The sequence below is a fragment of the Melanaphis sacchari genome, unplaced genomic scaffold, assembly GCF_002803265.2.
Source record: "Melanaphis sacchari strain LSU unplaced genomic scaffold, SCAv2.0 Contig103_pilon_pilon, whole genome shotgun sequence".
Taxonomy (NCBI): Eukaryota; Metazoa; Arthropoda; class Insecta; order Hemiptera; family Aphididae; genus Melanaphis; species Melanaphis sacchari.
In genome coordinates this window covers 610,656-634,939 of record NW_020270383.1, presented here as the reverse complement: position 1 = coordinate 634,939, position 24,284 = coordinate 610,656, and the positions used below count along the sequence as shown (strand labels likewise).

The following is a 24,284-nucleotide window of genomic DNA, read 5'->3' as shown; positions in this document are numbered from 1 at the left end:
TATTATTGTATTATATAGTCGTCGGTCGGTTTAATAGATTTATTGTACGAGCCACATTAGCCCGCGTTCGTATTAATGAATATTCGCCTACCCGCCCCGGGGCCATGTATATATTTAAAGAATACTATAATAATATCGGAATGATTCGTGATTTTTTCTTCTTCGCCCCCCTCCCCCCGCACCTTGTATACAAACCTGGCAACCGCCTACATCAACACCCCCGTCCATCCGTAAAACCGATTATTCATTATATACTATCGTTGTACAGTCATCATAGTCGGTTACCACCGCGGTCAATATAGTACTATTTAATACAACATATATTATTATAATGATTTTTGGATAAATCTTTGCGTTTCGCGGGACCACCGCCGTTTTGAAGGGGAACAGCGCACGAAGAACTGATCGCGTCATATGCTACGTACAGTTTACCGCAAGAGGCCATATAAAAGTATAATATATTTATCATATTATAATATATTGGTAGGTTGTTTTACCGGCTAATACAATTTCGATAATTGGGGAATCTTATCGAGAAACAAGTCTAAACACGTTATATTATATTGACTATCATTATAATATGGGCACACGCCGTCGAGCGTTAGATTTCATATCGTTACACACATGCTGCAGATAACCCACTCGTATTTTTAATTACAATAGAATAAACTATAAACAGCTATGGTTACGGTCCAACATAGTATATTAGGATAGTGATATAATATTTGCAGTGTAACGTATCTAATCCTATATATTATATTTATGGTAATTGGCCGTTTTTTTCATTAAAGAGAGTTTTCAACGATGTTCCGGACAAGAATTTATATTTTCCGTTAAACACGTGCAAACGTGTGTGTGTAGTTCAATAATATAATAAATTACACTTAAATAATATTATAATGCAATGGAAATAAAAATGAAAAAAAAATACAGAAACGACTGTGGTTTCTGGAACGGAACAAATCGATGCAGTCGTATTTTAAGAATCACTAGATACGTACAAACACACGCGGTGGTCGTATATCTACTGTCATCTTCGTCGCAGTAGCTCTGCCGTAAACCATTAAACAGTTGATTTTTTTTATTGAGTGACCAGTGACCACACACTTATGACTATTTGAATAATAATAATAATACGATCGAATCTGGTTTTATGTGGGTACATTTCTTTGGTTAACACGCACTCGCATACACTTCCAAGTAAACAAAAAACCAATAACTCGTTTATTTACTTATACTTCTCTTTTTTTTTAATTAATGTTTTCGTCAAAGTGCGATTACTCAGACTTTTTATGCACGTACAGTTGTTTTTTATGGTTCGAGAGGCGTCGATTTTCTCGCCATATTCCGGTAATTAAACGCGGGATAAATATTATACTAAGTGTATTTTAAAAATTGCCGATTAACACACGGTATCGTCTTAATCGATCCCCCCCCCCCCATGTTATAAGAATAAATCGTCTGATTATCGTCAAAATCGACGTGTGCGACAACGCGCACCGTCAATAAAACCGTGAAATTATAATTTCCAGCAGAAATATTTTAGGAGATCTATTCTAAACTATAATATAGTATGTAAAAATAAGTAATAAATAAGCGGTTCGTGTAAATTATAATATAAGCAGAGAATATGAGGATTCGATTAAATAATATTATAAAATAAAGCAATACATGTAATAACAAAAAAAAAAGGATATCATGATATACAATACACCTATAGGCTAGGTCATATAGAGACGTTTCGATAAAAACCGGAATTGACATAAATATTTGGACGTTTAAAAAAAAACGAAAATCGGGTAACAGCAAGTTTGCGATAGGCGCACACCGAAACGTGTCAGATTAAACTGCGTGTAACGAAAGAAAGGCCATAAGAAATCGGATATCGCGTATTCGCATCATTGCGGCGCGGACATATTATCATAAAAAACATGAGCGTTGGACGTATTAATTTGTTGGAAAAATTAACGGTACGGCGGGTCATCGAGAAGAAGAATTAAACTGTGCAAAGATGCGTGTCAAATGAATTAAGTCGATTTCTCACAACGATGCGTCAGACGCCCTGTGTGAGCCGCTGCTGCAATGTTTGCCCGGAGAAACAAAACCGGGTTCACTGCTAGGTCATCTTAGTCTCGTGTACCCCTTTGTCGTATTCTCATTGGCCATTATCGCGGTATCGGTCACTTACCACGATCTACCCGAGAAATGTCTAGGGTTTGATAGATCTTCACTTTTAGACCCAAGCTGGCGGACGACATAGATGCGCTGCAAACCCGACTTGAAAGTCAATCATCTGATCATAGTTCAAATGAAACGAGTAAATATTTTTTTGTAAAATCACCGTTTACTCGTTCGACGCTGGTGGACGAACGGCATGTTACGACATATTGTTTTGTGATATCACGCCTACACGACAACCAATGTTATCGCCACCGTCGCGTAGTCATTACGCGGTCAGCGGCGAACAAAATCGTACAACTAATAACACGACCGGCGGCGGAGAACGGTCCGGCCGACAGATCGTCGGGTGCGATTTCGTCGCGCACATATTATTATTGTGTATACAAATGGTACATATTATTATTATTATTATTAATGTAATGAAATAAAATTTATAATGGGTATTACAGCCTACTGTACGCCGCCAATTAATGAAGTAATTTTATGACATATTGTCTCCGTGGCGGCAACATAATAAATCCGACCGTACGGCATTGCGGGGCGGGCGTAGGTCGTTCTAAGCATATTGACTATATACATATATATATATACAAATATATATTATATACGTAAATAGGTGGTACTCGCCGCTGCACCGTCCAACGACGACGACTACGACTACAACGACGATATATTTATATAACTACGATAATTACACGTCAAATAAAACCGTCTTATCTCCGGACAGGAATCTCGTCCCGAGTAGTATATACACGTTTTACACTAGGCACCAGCTATACTATATATAATAATATGCATAAGTAGTAGTTTTAACCTCATTGTTTGCCGAGCGTTCATTATAATATAATATTATTATATAAAAACTAATTTTAATATTCTATACGACCTACCGCCCCCTCACCACCATCATCACTGTAAATAGGTCGTTTTTCTCATTCGCCCCGGATTATTATTCACCTCCCACCCACGAAACGTAAACCGGTCTCTGCGCACTGCTGCCGCCACCGATTGTCAACGATGAGTTCCCGGATCACCAGCGCGGCGGACGTCCGCTATGGTGTAAAAAATAATAAGGACGAAATTCGAAACGGAAAAAGGATAAAGTATTCGCATAGAAAAAAACGAATGACTAATGAGAAAACATAACATCACTCGCCGAAAAGACTTGCAAAAACTCGGCGTTGTAGAAAATATTCCGAAAATGTTTGTGCTCGTACGACATGAAAAACTCGAAAATAAATAAAAACATACTCGTGTATAGGTGATGGTAGAAGATGATTGCACAGCCTATCTCTGTCTGGGGTGGAATGCTGTAATATTATATACGAATCAATCATTCAGACATCGGGGTCGCCTCTCGGACTTCATCCCCCTTCTTCTTTTACCGACCTCTAGACGGAATACTACTTTATACTTACACAATAAATCGCTTTTACTATATATATTATATATATTTACGTCCCTTTGTCCGAGAATAATTTTACGTTATTATTATTTTTTATAAAACTCGTAAAACTATGTCCTTGCTCGTCCCTCGACACCACCACCCACCACCGCACAGACCCTAGCTCTTGTACACAGCACCGCAATTAACCTCTCTCTGTCCGGCAGTGTTGCGAGCGTTATCCGGTCTTTTAATCTATCGCCCCGCGTTCGCCGCCAAACGACGACAACGACGACACTGGCGTCGTCGTTGTCGGTTGTTAAATGAAATATTGAATTTCTCAGCGTTGGCTAATTCTTGAGACAAGGCAATCGCATTATACGACTGCTCGTACGCCGCAGAGAGAGATATACAACGAGTGAAAGACCCACGGATATACATATACACTGCACGTTGACCCAATCGACCGGTGGCTTTTAAATAAAAATAAAAACGATTTAGACAAATATGTATGTGTATATACAAAAACAGAGTTCCAGCATACTTGACAGTTTACAGGGGTCGTCTTTACACGCATAAATACATACATATATATTACTATAATATGTAGGCGACGCGATACGAATCGGACGAGTAAGACCGAAAAAAGGTTTCTCTGGTCGTCTATATATATTTATAATATCGTGTGTTCACCATCGACGTAGACGTTTTTATGTGTTATTTTGTGTACAAGATGTCAAACGAGCTAGGGTGTAGCGGTGCACAGATATCGACGACAACGACGAATTATCACATTACTTCGAGGTACAAGGCTAAGGGTACTTATTTAATATGTCACCGTTTATTGGCCAGACCAGCCGAACACGATACGAAGACATTTAAAACGTCGAAAATCTATTAACGCATCTGACGGGGTTCGTTAAACAATCAAGTGGTGTGTTTTTATTTTACAAGTTTTAAGATTTTTTTTTTTTTTTTACTCTGTACACTCTGCGAGACGAATAAAAACCATTTTATACGAGAAAAAAAAAACTATCCTGTTACTTTTTTCCGAACTACTCGATAAACAATATTATTATTGTTGTGCGTAACACGTTTTTAATATATATATATACTTCCTCATATTTATTATGTATTTGCATATTATATATACGATGACCACTATAAATGTCCCCGCCGCCGCTTCAATGTATGCGCATATTGAATAGAACCTATACCTATTATATATTATAATATACAACGTGTTAGTTTTTTATTTACTTTTTTTTTTATTGTTTTTATCGGGAGAATTGGATAATAACAGTCCTAAAAATCCGATATCATATACGAATATTTATAAACCTGTTACGTTTTTTTGTTTTACGACCCGTGTATAAAATAATATCACCGGAAAAAACTGCAGTATTTTGTCAACAAATTGATTTTATATTGTAATACCTTTGGCGCGCGCGCGCGCGCGGTTATATATGATATAACATAAACTATTATATAAAGTCAAATGAGTATAATACATTTCACCGTAATGCGTATTGAATATAGCGAATAAGGACGCCGCCCCGAGGAACAGGAGTTGGGAGGGTCAAAATAAAAGATAACCAGGACGGGGGGGGGGGGGGTGTCATTTAATATTATGCGTAGTACAGTAAACGAGTGAAACGATGAATATAATGAAGACAGGTATATGGAGGACTCACTACAGCGAAAAGGGTATGGGTAAAAAAAAAAAAAAAAAAAAACAAAAACAGAAATATTATTACGTATTGCGAACGGAATAGTGTCGGTATTATCACTCTTCGGATGTTCGCCCCGAAATACAAATAACGAAACATTTGAATCCCGCCTAAATTATACACAAATTATTATAATATATAATATACGCACAGCACTCTAAGCGTTCACGAAAGAGGATCGTCATACGCTGCAGTAATGTTTAGCGTCCATACACGACGCGCACGATACGGACTCGAACTGCGAACGTGAATTCCTCAGCGTGTGTATACGTGTGAAAATGGTGAAATCGTAAAATGCGTCTTACGATTATGTACGATCCACACGTGCGAAAACCGTACAGCTGCGGCGACCAACGAGTATATACGTATTATGACATAACGTCGTTATTAGGTATAGTTACCTAATAGTATATATATATATATATATATATACTTTTTTCGATGCGAATTTTCCATTTGTTTTTTTTTCCGCGCCAGCGCACCCTTTGCGGGGCGTTCCGGTAATTGTTATGACACTTTTTCAACGGCGCGTTCGTTTTCCCGGTCGCGGGTCGATAAGAGACCCGCGAAATACACTACGCGTAAACTATCGGTATCCGCAGCAGCGCCGTGCCGCGACAACGATAACGCGCCGCTCGTCGCCACGCGGACCCGCCGCCCCGGTCTGACCTACGACGGCGGTGGCGCGTGCCGCGTACCAGCCCGCCGCGGAGTTACGGCAGCGAGAGCCGAAAATTCCAAACGGTGCGCGTCGACGCGGCCGTCGCTGTACAGCACCACTGCAGTACAACGACGACGAGCGATAAACGGTTAGAAAGCCAAACGGTACACGCGACCAGGACTGGCGGAAGGCAGGGGCGGCCTGAGCGATAGCCCAGGGCGGCAATTTTTGTCTAAATACCCATGGACGGCATTTTAGCTAAGACTTTCGAAATTTTATAATAACTGTATTGATATTATTAGTATACTAATTATATCTATGTGTTATATGTAAAGACTATTTTAAACTTTAATTTTACGTTTATGACGAAAATATTATGACTATGAAAATAAATGTTTTTAGACAAATCAATATTATTGCATAATTTGTATCATATGATCATTTAATTTTTTTATTTATTTAGTTTTAATAGGGCGGCTTTTATAATACAACCCAGGGCGGTAAAATAGCTTGCGCCGGCTCTGCACGCGACGTATAATAATGACGTGTTACGAATACGTATAGGTACCTATTATACGCGCGATTATCAGCGGCCGCCTCAAGTGTTGGTACAGTGCGGACTGTTGCGCGTCATTGCGGTTTGCGGGTAGAAATATTGTTCGACTCGCGTGTGATGCAAGTAGATGAAAATCGTCTAAATTGATATCGCGGTTTGCGATTACGCGCGTCATAAGTATGAATATATAGTTAAGTCATGTTACCGCGGCAAACGCGTCACTACGGTACAATATGGCATCATACGTTTACATTTACTGAACTATAACTACGTTTCCTCTCAAAGGGCCAGTCCCGCAAGTATAACAATAGACAAATAAATAAATAAATAATTTAGCCGGAAGATATGACTTCGGTTAGTATGCAGGGTATGGTTCATGACTTAAGACCGCGTTTCTTGTAATTAAAATTATTACTCAAAAGAATATAGATATTATTATGTACAAGATGATCTATATAGGTATATTTAAGCATCTATAGTGTAGATTCTATACAATAATCGACTTTAAATGTTTTATCGTTATCGTTTTTAAAATAGTTTACTCACAAGAAGATGTCAAGTAATTTGGTTTATTTGATCATATATTTTAATAAAATGAGATTAAATCTTCTTTTTTTTTTTTGTTTTATTTTTGACCAAACGTTACAATCAAAAGGTAGTAAATATACATTATACAGATTTTGAACCCTCCCCTCACCCCACCAAATAAACACACGAATACAACCTTGATCATCTCATGTATGTATTGCAATACGTTTGTGTTCCAAGCTCACAGATTCAATATATAGCTGGTATAGTTTTGAAAAAAAAATTGAAGATATTTTTTACGAAAGTTTTGTGTACCTACATGTCTTTGCAAAATATACAAATCTACGTGATATATGATACATTGGTATCATAAAAAACACGTCAAATTTAACATGTAAATTACAATTCAAACTGTATAATATAATGTATAGACGTATAGTATGATAATTTAAGACACCAGGTGGGCACCTATGTATATTGATGTCAGAATGTCAAGGGGTAAAATAATGCATTTGACAAATTGGGCCGGACCCTATCTTGTTTCGGATTATATACTTGAATGAATCAAATATCAAATATTATTATTATAACGACGGTCATGTAGAAATAATAGATAGAAATTTGTTAGTTTATCTTTTTGCAGATTTTGTTTATTATTTTCCGTGTAAATTGTTTAATCTCGAGTGATTTAAAGTTAAATATAATAAACATTGGTTTAATGATAAAAAGAGTATACCTGGTACACTAAATTCCAGACCTAAAACTGTAAATTACTTATTCTGTTTAAAATATTTATCGTAAAATACAATTTTTAGACAAATAAATAGAATGCAGTTTTTATAAAAGTAAGACCTTTGTAAAATAACTCGCAAAATTTTTACACTCAAAGAACAAAAATAATGAAAAACTAAACAATATCACATTATATTTTATCTTGGATATAGCTAGACTTGCTTTGTCTACTGAAACACAAGCAACTGTCATCATACCATCAGTTTGGAATATATTTATAGGATATTTATTTAACACATTTATCGAATAAACCGATGACCTAGTCATTATTAATTAAAATATAGGTTAACAAAAAAAAAAGAAAAAAAAAGTCATCGAGGTAATAATTTAAACAGTGGCTGTCTATATGTGTAGGTACAAATATATTATTACTATATAAATACGCGTGAGGCAATTCGTAATGTGAACACTTCATATTCTCTACTCATGAAAATAAATGTTATTATTATTTTTTTTCATTTTCCCGTCATATCCATCGCCTGCGGCTGAATATTTGACACAGACAAAATAAAACCACCAATGTTTGTTTCTCTGCAAGTATAAATATATATTATCCAATATTATGCTTAGTCGATTTTTGTCTATATATACATATTAAAATATACTGTACGCGTGTCGTTTCAGCGGTGTTTCTAGTCGCTCCGGGCTCTATGTACGCGCACACACAGTTTCTCGACCGACGGTTTAACCCTTTAGAAATATAATGGTATACACTCAGCGCGCAATAACCGCAATCACTGCTGCCGCCGTTTAACATTATTAACGCTCGTACCTATCACATATACGTTGTGTATCGTATCTAAACTATATAGATTATATTATATTCATCTGCAGTGTCAGGAGCAAAACGAATTTTCAAATAACCCGTAAAATAATAACAACCAACGTTTGATCGCGTATATTTTATCCTAAAATTTAATACTCGCATAACGAGATATCATATAGAAGTCATTCTCCTGTGCAACATATTTAATAGTATAGTACCAATGTATAATTTAATGAATACAATTTGCTACCATTCTACAAATGTGGCGGCGGCAGCAAAGTACACAGACGGTCGAATAATAATTACGAGAAATCCATCTGGTCGTCGGCAATAGCGCATTCAGGTAACCCTTTTTACCGCGATTATTATACACAATGTATAATATATATATTTTATACAATGTCTGGTAAACCTTTTTCTTTTTTTTCCTCCCCACCGCACATGCCGTTTCGTGCCCAGAAGGCATCTACAAATATAATATATAATTATAAGGGTCAGCTGTCAATGTATACCCATTGACAAATGTGCTTACTACATATTATTATCATATATATACAATATACTATTACTATACTGCATGTATAAGGTACTAGGCTTTGTTATATTCTTGGCGATCATTTTTAATACAACTGTTGTGAACAATTTCACGTTACTACGAATACTACGGTAAGATAATCTAAAATATAATACTTTTTGACTGTGTGCGAAATTATAAAACAATGTGCAAAAATAAATCATAATAATACTCGTATTCTAATTGTAAACGTTACGACCGGTTTGCGCACACTTCATACAATAATTCAAGACGTTTAAGTACATAATATAGCATCTAAGTATACACAGTAATGTGTTTATATTATATTTTATTCCATATTTACTTGCTGCGATATTGTTTCTCTTTTCCAAATTATAACTATTATTGACAATACATATATAAATCGTAAAATGTAGATGCGTATTTCCTTGACGGTAATAATGTAATTTGTTTCCATTGTAAACGAACAAGGAAATTCGAAGAATCCGTGATAAGAGACACTTGCAGCGCACGCTCTCGTGCGAACTCCCTTTCATATACGCATACCTATATGTGTAACGTGATAGGGGTGTATATTGTACTAATCTTTAACCTGCCGCTGTAGAGGGGGGTATTCGGAGAAACCATTTTGGAAACGCCATGTTTGGCTAGAGTTCTCTTCTCTCCTCCAACCGTATAAAAAATTGATTTAAAAAATATGTTATATGGACACAACGCTGCAGCGTCACTCCCCCTCCCACAATGTGTATAGTATTACATGTTATGACGATGAGAACAAATATACGCATACATCCTACATACTGTTATTATACGACCTCGTTGACGGTGCATTTACGTTGCGATTAGCTCGTGAAATTTGAATCTGACCTAGTCATCGCGGTACATAATATAAGACGAAAGACGTTTTACTTTTACACGCAGCGGCAACTTCATTGGGCACCGACATAGGTCGTTTTTAGGAGAGGGGAGGGGTGAGAATCTTGTACGACACAATAGTTTATATATACATTTATAAATAGATGACAATCGGCACCGGCGACGACGGCAACCGATGGAGTGATAATACTCCTATATGGGAGGAGAAATAAGAAAAACGGAAACAATGGACCTTTTTGCTCATGACAGGACAAAAGGTAGGTGGAGGAGGAGTCCCCGAGTATTCTGTGCGAGCTGTACACATCGGCGGAATACGAGATAGTCTGTACGAGATCTAATTACAAAAAAAAAAGAAAAGAAAAAAGATGATGTATATTTTGTTTGGACGGCATTGGTGTAGTGTGGGTGCGGGGGAAGAGGGAATAGAACACAATGCGGGTCATAGTTGAAACCAATTCAGCCGCTCGCGCGCGCGTAGAAACTATCATTTTATTGTTTGTCATTGTTAGATATGTATATGAAATGTAAAAATAATATAAAAACAACGAATCCGGCGGTACGCGGCGCGTTCAAAAATAATATGTAAACCATTATACACGCCGAGGCGCCATTGTTCAATAATAAACGGATTTCGAACAGAAATAACAATAAAAATCGTACACATATTACATATTATATACATGCACACACACACACACACACACATACATAATATAAAATAATAATTTATATATATAATGCACGCCTAAACGTTTTGGTAAAATCGAAAACTTACAATATATAATATTATCGTCGTGCATATACGTATTATATTGTAGTACCACGGTAAACATAATGGTAATGTACGCGCCCGACTGCATTAAAAGGTCGCCGCTGGATGACGGGTACAGGGGAGGAGGTTTTGCAAGGCTGGTGAGGGGTTAATGGGACCGCCGCAGATCGTGTCGTCCGCAGACGTCTGGCCACCGCCCTTTTTTACCTTTGAATATTTCGCATCACTTGACAACCATCGCGCACAAAAGGATTCTTCCACGACAGACAAGTACATACTATATATATATTATATACCTATACATACTTTGTGCGAAATGCAAATTCCGCGGTATACCCTGCGGCTGCGCGCCGTTCAATTGCGAGTTCCTTCCACGAGCCGGGTCGGCCAAAGGATTCCGTTACAATGGGACTGTTGGGTAAGCCATCCCAGCGTACGAGAAAGCAATGAAGGGGTACATCAGCTTTATATATCTATATATGTATCGCCAAAATCGCGCAGTTTGTTTTCCCTAATGCAGTATACACCTTCATAAAATCATACGTACCAGTAACCAGATACCTAGTAATTATTATAAAATGTATTTACAAAAACATCATCGCACGCGTATATAGGTCCGAAATGTTGGCTACAGTATACCCCAGTTACATTACGTGTGGGATGTATACATAATATAATGTTAACGTGTTTTGCGATCTGCAAGAGAAGGATCACGTTTTGAATTTTCAACGACAATACGCACATTTAACGGAACAAGTTTCTCGGTGAAAGGGTTAACAAGAAATATTTGAGCAATATAACACACACGACGAGCACACATAACTCATTTATGTAGATGCGCGCGCGCGCGTTACGTACACATAGGTATAATAGCATATACACACGGGAGGGCAACTGTCAGACCAAGACAAATCGGACTACCGCCGCCATTATCATAGCCTATAACCTCTGCCGACCAAGATTCGTTTTTATTTTTTTATTTTTAATGCTACCTACTATTTCAAAGCGTACATTTTAATATGTACACGTATATATGTGCGTGTGTATAGTGTGTGCAGCAGCTGCCTGCCGTCGAGGTACATAATATAAGCCGTATACCTATATAGCCCTAACGTGATATGAAGCAGCCGTTGCGGGTATTGCTGTATAGCGAGAATGATTAAGAGTCAAAATCCGTGCCATGGATTGTAAACGCGGAATCCGAGTCCCACACGAATATCTATAAGCATACATACGTATAAGATAAACTGTAATGCCATACTATATAATATATTATTATAATACTATTATGTTATTATACGCACGTCCGAAACACGTCAAATATATTAGATAGCGCGACGTCCGTCCGGGCAGAGACGATATAATATTCTTCCTCGACACGCGCATATATATATATTTATATATTATTGTATAGGTAATATCGCGGTATACCGATATCACAGATGTGTATAATATATTATTTACGCGCTCTCAATAGATATAACTACCATTTTGATATAATTTTCCATAGCGTTATAAATAAAAGCTTTCCGGCTTCCGCCGAAACGAGTCAAAAACACGCGCGAGCCGCGACAACAATTTTATTGCGTTCAAATATTAGATAGGTATCTACAACATAGGTACCTACTATAGTATACGAATTAGTATAATAATGGTGTGGGTACCACATTGGTACGACACATCGGTTACCACAATAGGACTTTCGTGATAAAATGATATAAAAAAGTTTTCGGCACGACAAATTTAATGCAAGCAGCCCTTACCTACGGGCACGTTTTATGGTGACAGTGGAATATCATAATATACTTTTGCAAACTAGCTAGATATTATATATTATTTATTATTATATAATATAATATAACTACAATGTAGGTATTTCAATGGGTTCGCATAATGTTTTCGTTCTCGAATAACAACAATGATGACGGACTGGTAGTAGAAACTTGGTCAAACACGAGAAATAGGACAAGCATAAAACATAATATCTGGTGTATACCTATATAACACTATATGTAAACAAAACTTGCCGGTGCTACTATACACTTAATTAATGTAATATCACTATAATATACGATTCACTGTTAACTCGTAAGCAACGCAACCCATACGGATATATATATATATATATATAATGTATGGTGTACACGCGTAATACAAATACGAATAAAATATAATAAGAACAGTGTCCGTATAAATAATAATTAATACATTCTCTGAAATCCTAACGGGTGTATTGTAGGTATACCCATAAGTAAGACGTAAACGGTAAATATATAATATATTATTATACATATTATACATTATTGTTACACATATTCTATATTATTATAATATATACCTACGTTTGAATGGAACACAAGATTGTATACACATTTACGTGTCGCGAGGACAATTGTGTCGAATACGGTATAACATTATAGTAGTATAGTATACGCGCATAACATCGTAAAACGTATACCAAGCCAGAAGTCTATTTTCGAATAATATACATATTACAATAAGCCGACGTAGGTGCCCACAGTGCGTATTGAAATATAAAATGTATACCAAAGGAAGATATTATAATATTATTAAATAGATCCGAATGGACCGGCAGCGCACGTGGTGCATATGGGTGCACGAGCGCAAGGTCAACGGCGCTCGCGAGCGATCCGAATGCGATAAGTGAGAAAAAGACGCCGGCAAAACATGGCTGCCGGTGTTTGTTTACACAAGAGCCGGGTGACCATTATTATTATTATTATTATTATTATTATTATTATTACGATCGGTATCGCGCAGTACAGACGACGGTATCTGGTCGTAAGCACACGAAATTCGATTTACGGGCTAACACAATAATGCAATAATACAAACAGTCGAGCTAGTATCACACACACACACACACACACACACACACTCATACACACCTGGACATAATACCATACTATACCATATTATACCATATTGTTATACACAATATAATAATAATTATATATATATACAGAAGAAAAATCTTGTTATACCCATGATATATTTTGTATTTTGATACATTGATACATGTCATGTTTTTCGAATTTCGGCGATACTTTTTCCATATGCAGACTATAAAGTATATGTGCCAATATTATATTATGCAGTGGTTACTAGTGCTCAGGAGTAGCGTGACTCGTCCAAGAAAAAATTGTTAAGTTTGTGTAATAAATTATAACTGGTGTATACAATAAGCAATTTAAAATTGTTTAATAAAAATGAAAACGACTTTTGTAGTTAACAAGCGCGCCATTGTCCGTTAACTATTAGATCATTTTGCAGAACACAAATTCGTCATGAGTCATGACCGGCCGCCAATAGTATTACTAATATTGTTTTCATGTACTGACACATTAGCTGATAGCACTCGGTATTTCAAACTTTACTAGCACAATAATTTTGTACATGTGACCTAATTTCATTAGAAATTTCCAAAACGACAACACGCCGTATGCTGTATTTTTTTCATTTTATTTTACCATAAGTTTAAAAAAAAATTAAAGCACCTACATTATTTTTGATATGTGTATAGATAACTTTTATTTATTCACACTCTATGTATCATAAAAAAAAAGTTGTGCACGCACCACCCTACGCAAATCCCACGAGCCTTCGCTGATAATATTATGCAACACACGTTTTGTAACCTATCGTAACGCAATAATTATTGTCGATTATTAACGTTCGCGAGTTTAGGACAAGAACCGTTGCCCGTTGGCGAACCGACATTGTTCGTCGTCTGTATTGTATTTGAGCATAACCGTTTTTTACAAAAACCGTAACTTTCGCTTTTAGGCCAAACCAAAAAATTGAATACGTACATAATATACTGCGAGTCATATACATAAACCAATAATACGTTTTTAAATCGTACGTTTACCAACGATATAATATTTACGATAGTTGCCGTCACAATCAAACTCGACGATCACCGATCAATTAATAACTAACGATCAAAATTACAAATATAATAAAGGCGTTTATTACTTTTATTTTTACACTATTCGATATTATCAATAGGGAACGCTCAATATAATATTAATACTCTTCCGTATTATATAAACGAAAACCTCGACGGAAACGTAAGAATTTTCGGTTGGGGGCCGAAAAGGGACGGGTGCGATTTTGCAAGAAAAAGGCCTAGCCCTTGTATCCCGGCAAAGGCGAATAAGCGTGTACGCGCGTTGCTGTGTCGCGTTTGCGGGAAAACGTAATGATTTGTGTACGATAAAATCGCGCACCGATGTCTTCGCGTTTGCGTTGTGGATCGCTGAATTTTACGATACGCGCGTGTCGCTGACGACGAATTTTTCAACATCGTTTTTTTTTTTTTTATTTTTCTATCACGACTGTATTTCAAACGCGATGTGCGAACGCTGCACACGGTCGGTCGGCAGAGCGCGGCGTACAGTCTTAGGTACTGCATACGCGCGCGGTCCGACTACTATATATATGTACTGCTTTTGTCGGCGGCGCAGCACCGCTTAGTTTGAAGTCGGCGTTCGACGCACCAAATCACGTATGATAATATATCGCGTGACGTGCCGCATTTTTATCGCTTGTCATTACTATGCGTAGTGTAATACACACTGACGGTCACGTCGCGCGGTCGACGCTTCGTTTGAAAATTCGTTTGGTTCGCACACGACTCCTCCGCGTGTCGCACCTCACATGGGTCGGCTGCGTGGCGATGATGGGCGACGATCGTACTCGTAACGCGCGCTCCTGCGAGAACCGAGTTACAAATTTCACGTGCCACACCGCTGCACGCGGCGTGATGGAGGCCTCCTCCTAATCGACCCGACCGGAAAACGAACGGAAGCGAACGCACATCTATATGTGTACATATTATATAATATATATATATATATGTAATCGGTCGTCACGGACCCTCGTGACATGTTATATTTTATTACCTATGAATTTATTTTAATTCTATCTAATGTCGTACGCTTTGGGTGCACCTCAATCGTGACGTAGGTGTGTGTACGGGGGCACGTAAAAGGGACGGTTCCGGAAAAACGGCAAAGGCGACTACCAAGCCGCACGCTGTTAAGTTTAAAAAAATTACATCAACCCGAAACGAGAGAAGTTTTATAATTCTAATTATAAGCAGCCGTCATAAGCATAAACGTAACCGAAACGTTAAAAAGTTCCTGTACTCAACGTACTATATATAATTAAATATATAAGTATTCATATATCATTGTTATATATTTATTATAAAACTATTTAGATAAGACAGGACCAACTCCGTCAACAATGCATTTTCTCGATACAAACAAAATTATATTATATAATTTATGATAAAATTAATTACCCTAAACATATAGAAAGTGCAGGTTTGTTTTATAGAATCTCGATCTTTCTATAGCCGCGTGTATTATGCAGATTTTGGCTAGAAAATGAAATTACCACTATATTATAAGACCATTCCGTAGAGAATTCTATGACCGTCAGACTACACAGCAACTGCAGTATATTATATTATATTATACCATAAACTAAACATCGCACTCTACGTGGGATCTTGCTATTTTTTCCTTATTTAAACACACTATCGCAAATAATTTTCGATCCGTTTACGGCGTGTATTAAAATATTATAATATGCACACTGCTGCTATTGCATAGTGACCAGTACTATAGAGCCTAAATATAATAATATTATACTACGACAACGCTGGGTACTTAATTATTTTCTATGGAACGTATATATAACACGTATAAATAACCCGTACATAATATTATATTTATATCTTATTGTATTATATTATTATAAACGTGTTTATACCGCGTGCGCTCGAACAGATGCTGCGGAAAGACCTCCGAGTCGCGGTCGTTTTCACCGAAGTGCGGGGTTATAGGTGATCGGAAAAACATTATACATCGCGTGGTCGACCGAAACTCGCGTAATCGTCGTTGGATCGTAAATACACCACGACGGCGTTCTCTTCCTCGTCGTCCGCGTGCCGTAAACGGTAATTTATTGGCAAGAGCCCTGGTCGTCCCGCGCCCGCGTCGTATCATTATCTCCGATAAACGTTAATCAAATTTTGACACACACGGAGGAAAAGTAAAAAAAAAAATAAACAAAAAAAAAAACGTTTCCCCAACACATGCACATACGGATGAAAAAAAAACCAACTGATTTATTACTCTTCGTTTACTACAACAGTGTCCACACACAAAAATCTATTCCGTATACATATATATAATGTACTGTGTCGGCGTGGGTTTCCTTGGGATATTCTTTTTCGTAAAACGAAATTATTGGGTTCAAACTCGTACACTCACGTGCTCGAGCGCGCATTATATTATTATGCACCACTATTTCTGGCAGTTCTGAATATTTTTTTGATAGCATTATGTCGAAATAATTTATTTATATTAATCTCAAAAATCGCTCAAAGCTGTTTAACCCCGCGCGCTCGATTACAGACAAAGTATATTATTTATTACATCAATCGATTTTTAAGCACTTGTTTATACATGTATTTTGATTTGTGTGCATACTTAAAAAAAAGAAATTTTTTATTATAAATAAAATAAATACATAGTATACGAAACAAAGATGATAGATTTATTATATGCCAGAATATATTAAATTTGTCCGAAAATAAACTTATTTAGGTTTTAATGAGTAGATAGATGATAGCTAAGATATCAATATTTTAAATCAACGAGTCGACATCTCGAACCACACGAATATAATATAACGGTAAATTATACATAAGCTCCTAAAATATAGTAAAATAAAACTGTACGGTTTTTAGTATATTTTTGTGTATGTAACTACAAAGCACAAATGCATAATACTATGCTTAATTAAGCTTTTCTGTCAATAGGGATGTCTGCGATTATAAACGTCAGTTTCGGAGTGACATAACACCTCTCGGACGCGTCGTAAAAATTAAAAAACAAACAACAATAATAATAATAATAAACCATGTAGGCGCATTATTCCAGAGTATTTTAAGAATCCCAACACTATTGCGTCTATCATGAATGTAAATTGATTCATTATATTATATTATTATACCGTTTACCCGGTCACTGATGACGACTACAATCTATAAGACACGCACGTGGTAACAAGACAACTAAAGAGCGAATCGCGCGCGTTTATAATCCATTATACGCATGAATGAGACATGCGTCCAAAATAAGTATACACGCATGCGGGGATACTCGCAAACAAGTACGACAGGTAACATACTGAGCTGGAGATGCATACGCATAGTGAGTGCATTAATTAGTATTCGTTACGTACACCTGCAACGGGCCTTTTTAACGACTAGGGAGAAAAATCAAACGATTACTAGTGGATGGTAGAGTAATGAAACACAGAAAGAGAACGAGAGAATGGAAGAGACGCATACACACCGATAAAGCTTTTTATTTTACTGACCCATGCGTAGGTGCCAACGTATTGAAAGTGTAATTTTTCTCTAGTGCAGTGAGCGGGCAGGAACCAACAATCAGCGTATCTCATTATATTATATCTGTATGAGTATTACATTATTATTATTATTATTATGACGATCCTAAACCAAGATTATTTCGTAGTTGTAGATATTTTTCTTTCAAAACACGTCACCAACCAGTGTCATATTTCGTATACGACTAACAAATAAAATTAATTCAAATATTATAAACACTATACACATATTTCGTATGTACATAACATACATATTATAGAGTATACACATATGCATTATATTTATGTTACAAGCTTAAAACAAAATCGAGAAAAAATAGGTTATACACGATAATTAAAACTTTAAAGTTTCGACTTTAAATTGTACGCCTATACTCACTTATATCTTTAGCTGCAATATCAAATCAATCAAAATTAATAAAAATCTGTGGATCTAGTCATTAAAAATAGTAACTTAAACAAGTTTTTTGAGTTTTTATAGAAAAATTTGATCATGAAACTGTTATCAATTATCATGTAACAGTATAATTTATAAACATTTATTTAATTAATAAATAATATGTATCTATATACCTATAAATACCGTTAAAAAATGTTACTTGAGGCACTTTTAAATAGTTTTTGTAAATAACTTTAAGTAAATAATTTTAAGTTATTTAACTCCATACAGTTACAAAAAATCTAAGTCTTATACTTTGGTTTATAAAAATAGTAATAAGTTGAATTTTTTCTTAAAGTCATTCATATTTTATTTTTAATTTTTTTACTTGACTCAAATTGTACTACAAATAAGTCTAATTCAGAGGGGGCAGATTTATAACTTTCATATAAAATCAAGTTTTCTTCATTAAAACTAACTTGGGGCAAAATATACATTTTTTTACATAAAAAAATCATTTTGTATGTTTTTGAAATAATGTATACTAACTGTAAAAATATAAATTATAAAATTATAATAGATAATTAAATAAATCTTTTAAATTTATGAAAAAAAAAACATGGACTACTTCGTCCTAACTTACACATAAGTCATTTAAACTTAATAAACTAATAAATATTAAAATTGTAATTGTTTTGAATATTAAAAAATAGCAATTAAACCGATTGGAAACTTATTTTTATTTATCATATCACTTAGAAAACAATACTTCTTCTATGTAAACTACTAATGAAATGTGTCAAATTACACTTATTTTTATATAAAGTTCAATTTCTTTATTTTTAAAGAAACTATTTCGAAAAAATATTTAAAATAACGTAATAATTCTATCATTTTATTTCAAGCCATTATAGCGCGAAAATTAAAAAACATGATTTTGTCTCAAGTGGCCAAGTGGCTACAACACGATTCCGCAAATTTGCGTCATATTATGGTATAATAATAACATATATTTCGTTTTTACACGTTTTTGGAATGGCAACGTTGCATTTAAAATTATACGGAATCGTGTATATATATATTCCAGTTTCATATAGTAGTAGATATATAAGAAATTTGTGGAATCGTTTATGTATATAAAAGGTTATTAAAAACTATACGATCCCGCAAATTTGTGGGATTGTACTTCAACAGGCCGTTACCTTTTGATGGTACCTACCTACACCTACACTTTTAATTAAAATAATTATATAAAATATAAATTATTGCTTAGGTTATTATTTTAATTAAGTACCTACAGTAAGATGGATAGATTTATAGTGTAATTTAAAAAAAAGATGGCCCTCAATAATAACATAAATTAAATTAATTTACTTGTTGGACTACTTTATATTATAGTTACATTTTGAATATTTCGAGAAATCTGTGGCTTAATTTTTTTGAATTTTTTGATTGATCTTCATGTATATCACTTATAAACTCTACTAATTACCTATTATATAGGTATGGCCTATTCGCATTTATGTGTGTTTTAAAATTCTTCATTAATGATAAATATTTTGTTGACTGAATCTATATTTTTATCAATGTTACCAAGGTTTATTTTATCAGTGTACCTAGTAACCTAAACATAAAAATACTTTTGTTTCTACTTTAGACTTTAGAATGTTTAACTACATTTACAAAATATATAAGTTGCAAATTATCAAACAATGATACTTAATAAACTTAAAATGTGGTATAATGATATTATGAATTTATGAACTATATATATATATATATATATGTATGTATAATGTATTAATTTATAATAATTATGCCCATGAAACTATGTTCCGACAATTCAGCATTCGAATAATACAATTAAATTTAAAATTAAATTAAATTATTTCAAAATTATAGTAATGTAACATATGTTCTGAATGAGATACCGCAGAAAAAGCTTTCAAGATTCTGACACTGGTTTATATAGTCAGTAGTCACACACTCACAGTTTTGGTAAAAAGAAAAAAATGTTTTCTATTCGAATTTTGATAATTAATGGATCCGAAGCCATATGTGTTCCTCGAAATACGCTAAAACCCCAACAGTCATTAAATGCGGTTTTTATGTCTGACACCAACCACAACACTGTACATATTATACTAGGCATTATATATATATAGGTGTTAAAGAGTATATTATATTAAGCGAGATAGAATCTTTGCTCACGACTAAAGCTGTTATTACTACTACTACAGACTACTACAACTACTATATATAGTACGTTAATACTACATCTAATATTCTAATAATACTCGATAAATTTTTATTCGCAAACATTATTTTTATCAGTTTGTTCGAAAAGCGTACGTAAAACAATAAACAAAGCGAATAAATACCTCCAGCGCCGCTCAATTAATTGGTTATATTTGTCTACTCAGTCATCGCGCGGGAAAATATAATTGTTCACTTATTATATTGCGTGTTAGTTAATACACATAATCATAGTGACGACTTTTTTTTTTATTATAGTAACATTTTACGTGTAAAAAATCAAAATTTCATTTTTGCATGTCAATATACTTAATATTATTTTATTAAAACAGTGTACCTATATAAAGACAAATTTTAAATAAACTAAGACAATTATGAGTGCATACAACAACGAACGAATAAACGACAATAATTATTGTCTATTTAGGTTTACTTGGCTCTTTATCTGATATCCAAATTCTTTTTTAAAAACCGAAAATTAGTCGAATTTTCACGCATAATGAACGAATACGTAATTATTGTGAATCGATTAGCCATGTCTAGACGTCTTATTCGTGCCCTGTGGTTACTATGAAGTATCTGAATGAAACGTTAAAATACGATACGTGACAAGAATAAAATTAAGATTCGAAAATAATTCTTCATCAGAATATTACCTAGAAGTTAGGACTATTGTTTTGAGCGAGAATTGGAATTTTCGATATAAAAATAAACTAATCATAAAAATATTATATAAATAAAATGTGTATACCTACGTTATAAATTATATTTGATCATGTATTTAAAATATGACAATTTACAATCTGTACAATAAGCAAATTTGACGGAGAAAAAGAATTAGGAGTGTACGTTAAATCTTATATTAGGTATACGTTTTTTTTTATAGGTATAATTAATATTTATATATAAATAAATATATTTTATATTAAAATTAATATAAGGGTTAAATAATCGAACTACGTTTTGACAGTCAATTTTATAAATTTTAAAACTGTATTAATCGGAAATAAATACAAAACAATATTCATTGAACTTATAAAATTTAAAATTATAGAAATTAATGTGCTATTTTAGTTAAAATACAAAGAACTTGGTAAAAAAATTTAAAAACATTGAAATATTATAATATATATATATATTTTTAATTTGATTATTTTTTACTGTTTTCCACTGTATATTAATTATGACAGGTCTAATAATTCAAACGCTGAAAACTTATGGTACCTATATAGTATTTACTTTTTAATTCCTATATTGTACTGGGATATACTATATACGACCTACTTACCTACAATTATATTTTAAATATTATGTGATTACATTGCATTAACACCTTGAAAGTTCTTACTTCTTACCCTACAACTAAACACCAATTACTGGGACGTACAGATTCAATATTAAATTCATAAACCCTAATTGAAAATCTAACTTAAAGCTATTTTTACGTACCTAGGCTCCTATCACACGTCTGTCATAACTCGTAATCGTGTCTCAAAAACACGTAAATATTTCATCAAAATGCTTATTCTAATTTTTTTACTCACACAACAAACCAAAATTCTGAATAAAATCAAGGTAGGTAGGTACAGTAAACGTATGACATTCCAGATTGCAAAAATATTATGATTAAATTATATCTGATTTCTACTTATTAGGATATTTTGATCGTAGGAAAAATTGTGCACAATATACGTAGTTATTTAGAGCCGCGGTTTGTCAACAACCATCGACGAGTTTGGTGAAACGCGTTTCGTTCGAGGAAGCCCATCGTCAAAAAGTGCATCTGTTACAGTGTTACCTCTATAAAACCTTATACTTTAATGAATTTTTGGCATGTAATACGTAAATAAAGTAGGTATAGTGAATTATTACTACAGTAGGAAGACGAGTTGTCACGAAATATTTTATAGGTAAAGAAGTTATGTCTTTGCGTCGTCGACACTCCAATATAATCTGTATAATAATACAATACATAAACATAACATCACTGACCTTGTGCAAACATCCGGCGCGGCATTGTGCAACCGTTAGAGGAGAAGCTTTCATCAAGTCTTCGTCGGCAAACACCAAGTCTTGTACCGCCGCCGCGGTCGTTCCGTGGAACAACAGCAGAAGCAACAGAACCGGAGATAGAGCGACGGCTGCACGAGCCAGCAACCCACAAGAAACGGTCATGATTTTCGCAAGTGATCACGGGTCGTCGAAGAAAAAACTTTTCAAAAATCCGATTTCACTGCGTCCAACAACCGAAAGACGAACCGAACACGATATTATCACGATTTTTTTTTTTACGACTGTTAGTTATGGAAAATGTACAGATTCAATGATTAAACGTTGCGATCCTGTAGGGGCGGTATGGGATACTTATTATAATACAAAAATATGAAATTATTATTTATTACGAAACACGTCGATAACTAAACGGACGAGACCGCGACACGAGTGAACGGTCACGAAGACACAACGAGTGACCGAACAGACAACGACTGACTGCTGGACCGATAACGTAGTCGGCGGGACTGACCCGGTGCCGGTCCCCGCGCCGCCAACCGCTCAAAACTGCAGTTAGAGCGCAGCACCGGTCGATGTACGCCGGTGTGCTGCAGCAGACGATTCGGGTACGCGCTCGTAATCAGTTATTGGTACAAACCCGGGTAAATTATACCTAGGTAAGAGTAATATAGGCATTACCGTAACTAGAGTAGTATATCGAAGCTTATATTTTCCTAAACGTTTTTATTTTTAGCCCTTTCTGTTTAAAATCCAAAATCATTGCATAAAAAAAAAAAAAAAACCATCATTAGTTCAATGTATAAAATATTATATAATAATTTAATGACTTATCAAAACATGCACCAGGTTGACTATGGCCTTAAATTATTTTTCTTTCATTATTACCTACCTACCACTATTATGCTTCTTTCATTAAATCTTCTTGCTTTCCTTATTGTATAATTTTTTCTATGAATTAGGTATAAAATTTAAAATCATGTTGTTGTTTTGTAATACCTAATGTTTTTATCAATACGTAATAATAAAAATGCCATTTTTACTTTTGTATTTATTATCAGTTAAGATAGTTAAATAATATATTTCAAAAGAAAAACCAACATGAATGTATACCAGATTATTTAGTATAAATATGAATAAAATAAACAGAATAGCTACGATTTTCTCCAGAAAGAAATATCACCAAGAAAAACCATAGACGATATTTTTGCATGAATATACGTAAATCTAAGCTCGAATAGAGTACAGGTGCATGGCTATAAAACATAATAATAGGGCACGAACCTATAACTTTTTTTACTAAAATCCAAAGCAGATATACTGACGTTGACAATTGAATAAAACATTCAAAAAACGAGTAGGTACTGCAATAGATTTTGTGGTTGTACAACATATATAAAATATAT

The 24,284-nt window shown here is 34.6% G+C and overlaps 1 protein-coding gene across 1 annotated transcript in view; it reads right to left on the bottom strand.

The window, feature by feature from the left end:
• LOC112602348 overlaps window positions 1-23,372 on the bottom strand; it is a 124,752-nt gene extending 101,380 nt beyond the window's left edge. Inside the window, exon 1 of the mRNA XM_025350380.1 lies at window positions 22,861-23,372. Coding sequence (XP_025206165.1) covers window positions 22,861-23,043 — 183 coding nt within the window. The 5' untranslated portion in view covers window positions 23,044-23,372. The remainder of the gene's footprint in view (window positions 1-22,860) is intronic.
• Window positions 23,373-24,284: the final 912 nt, after the last annotated feature.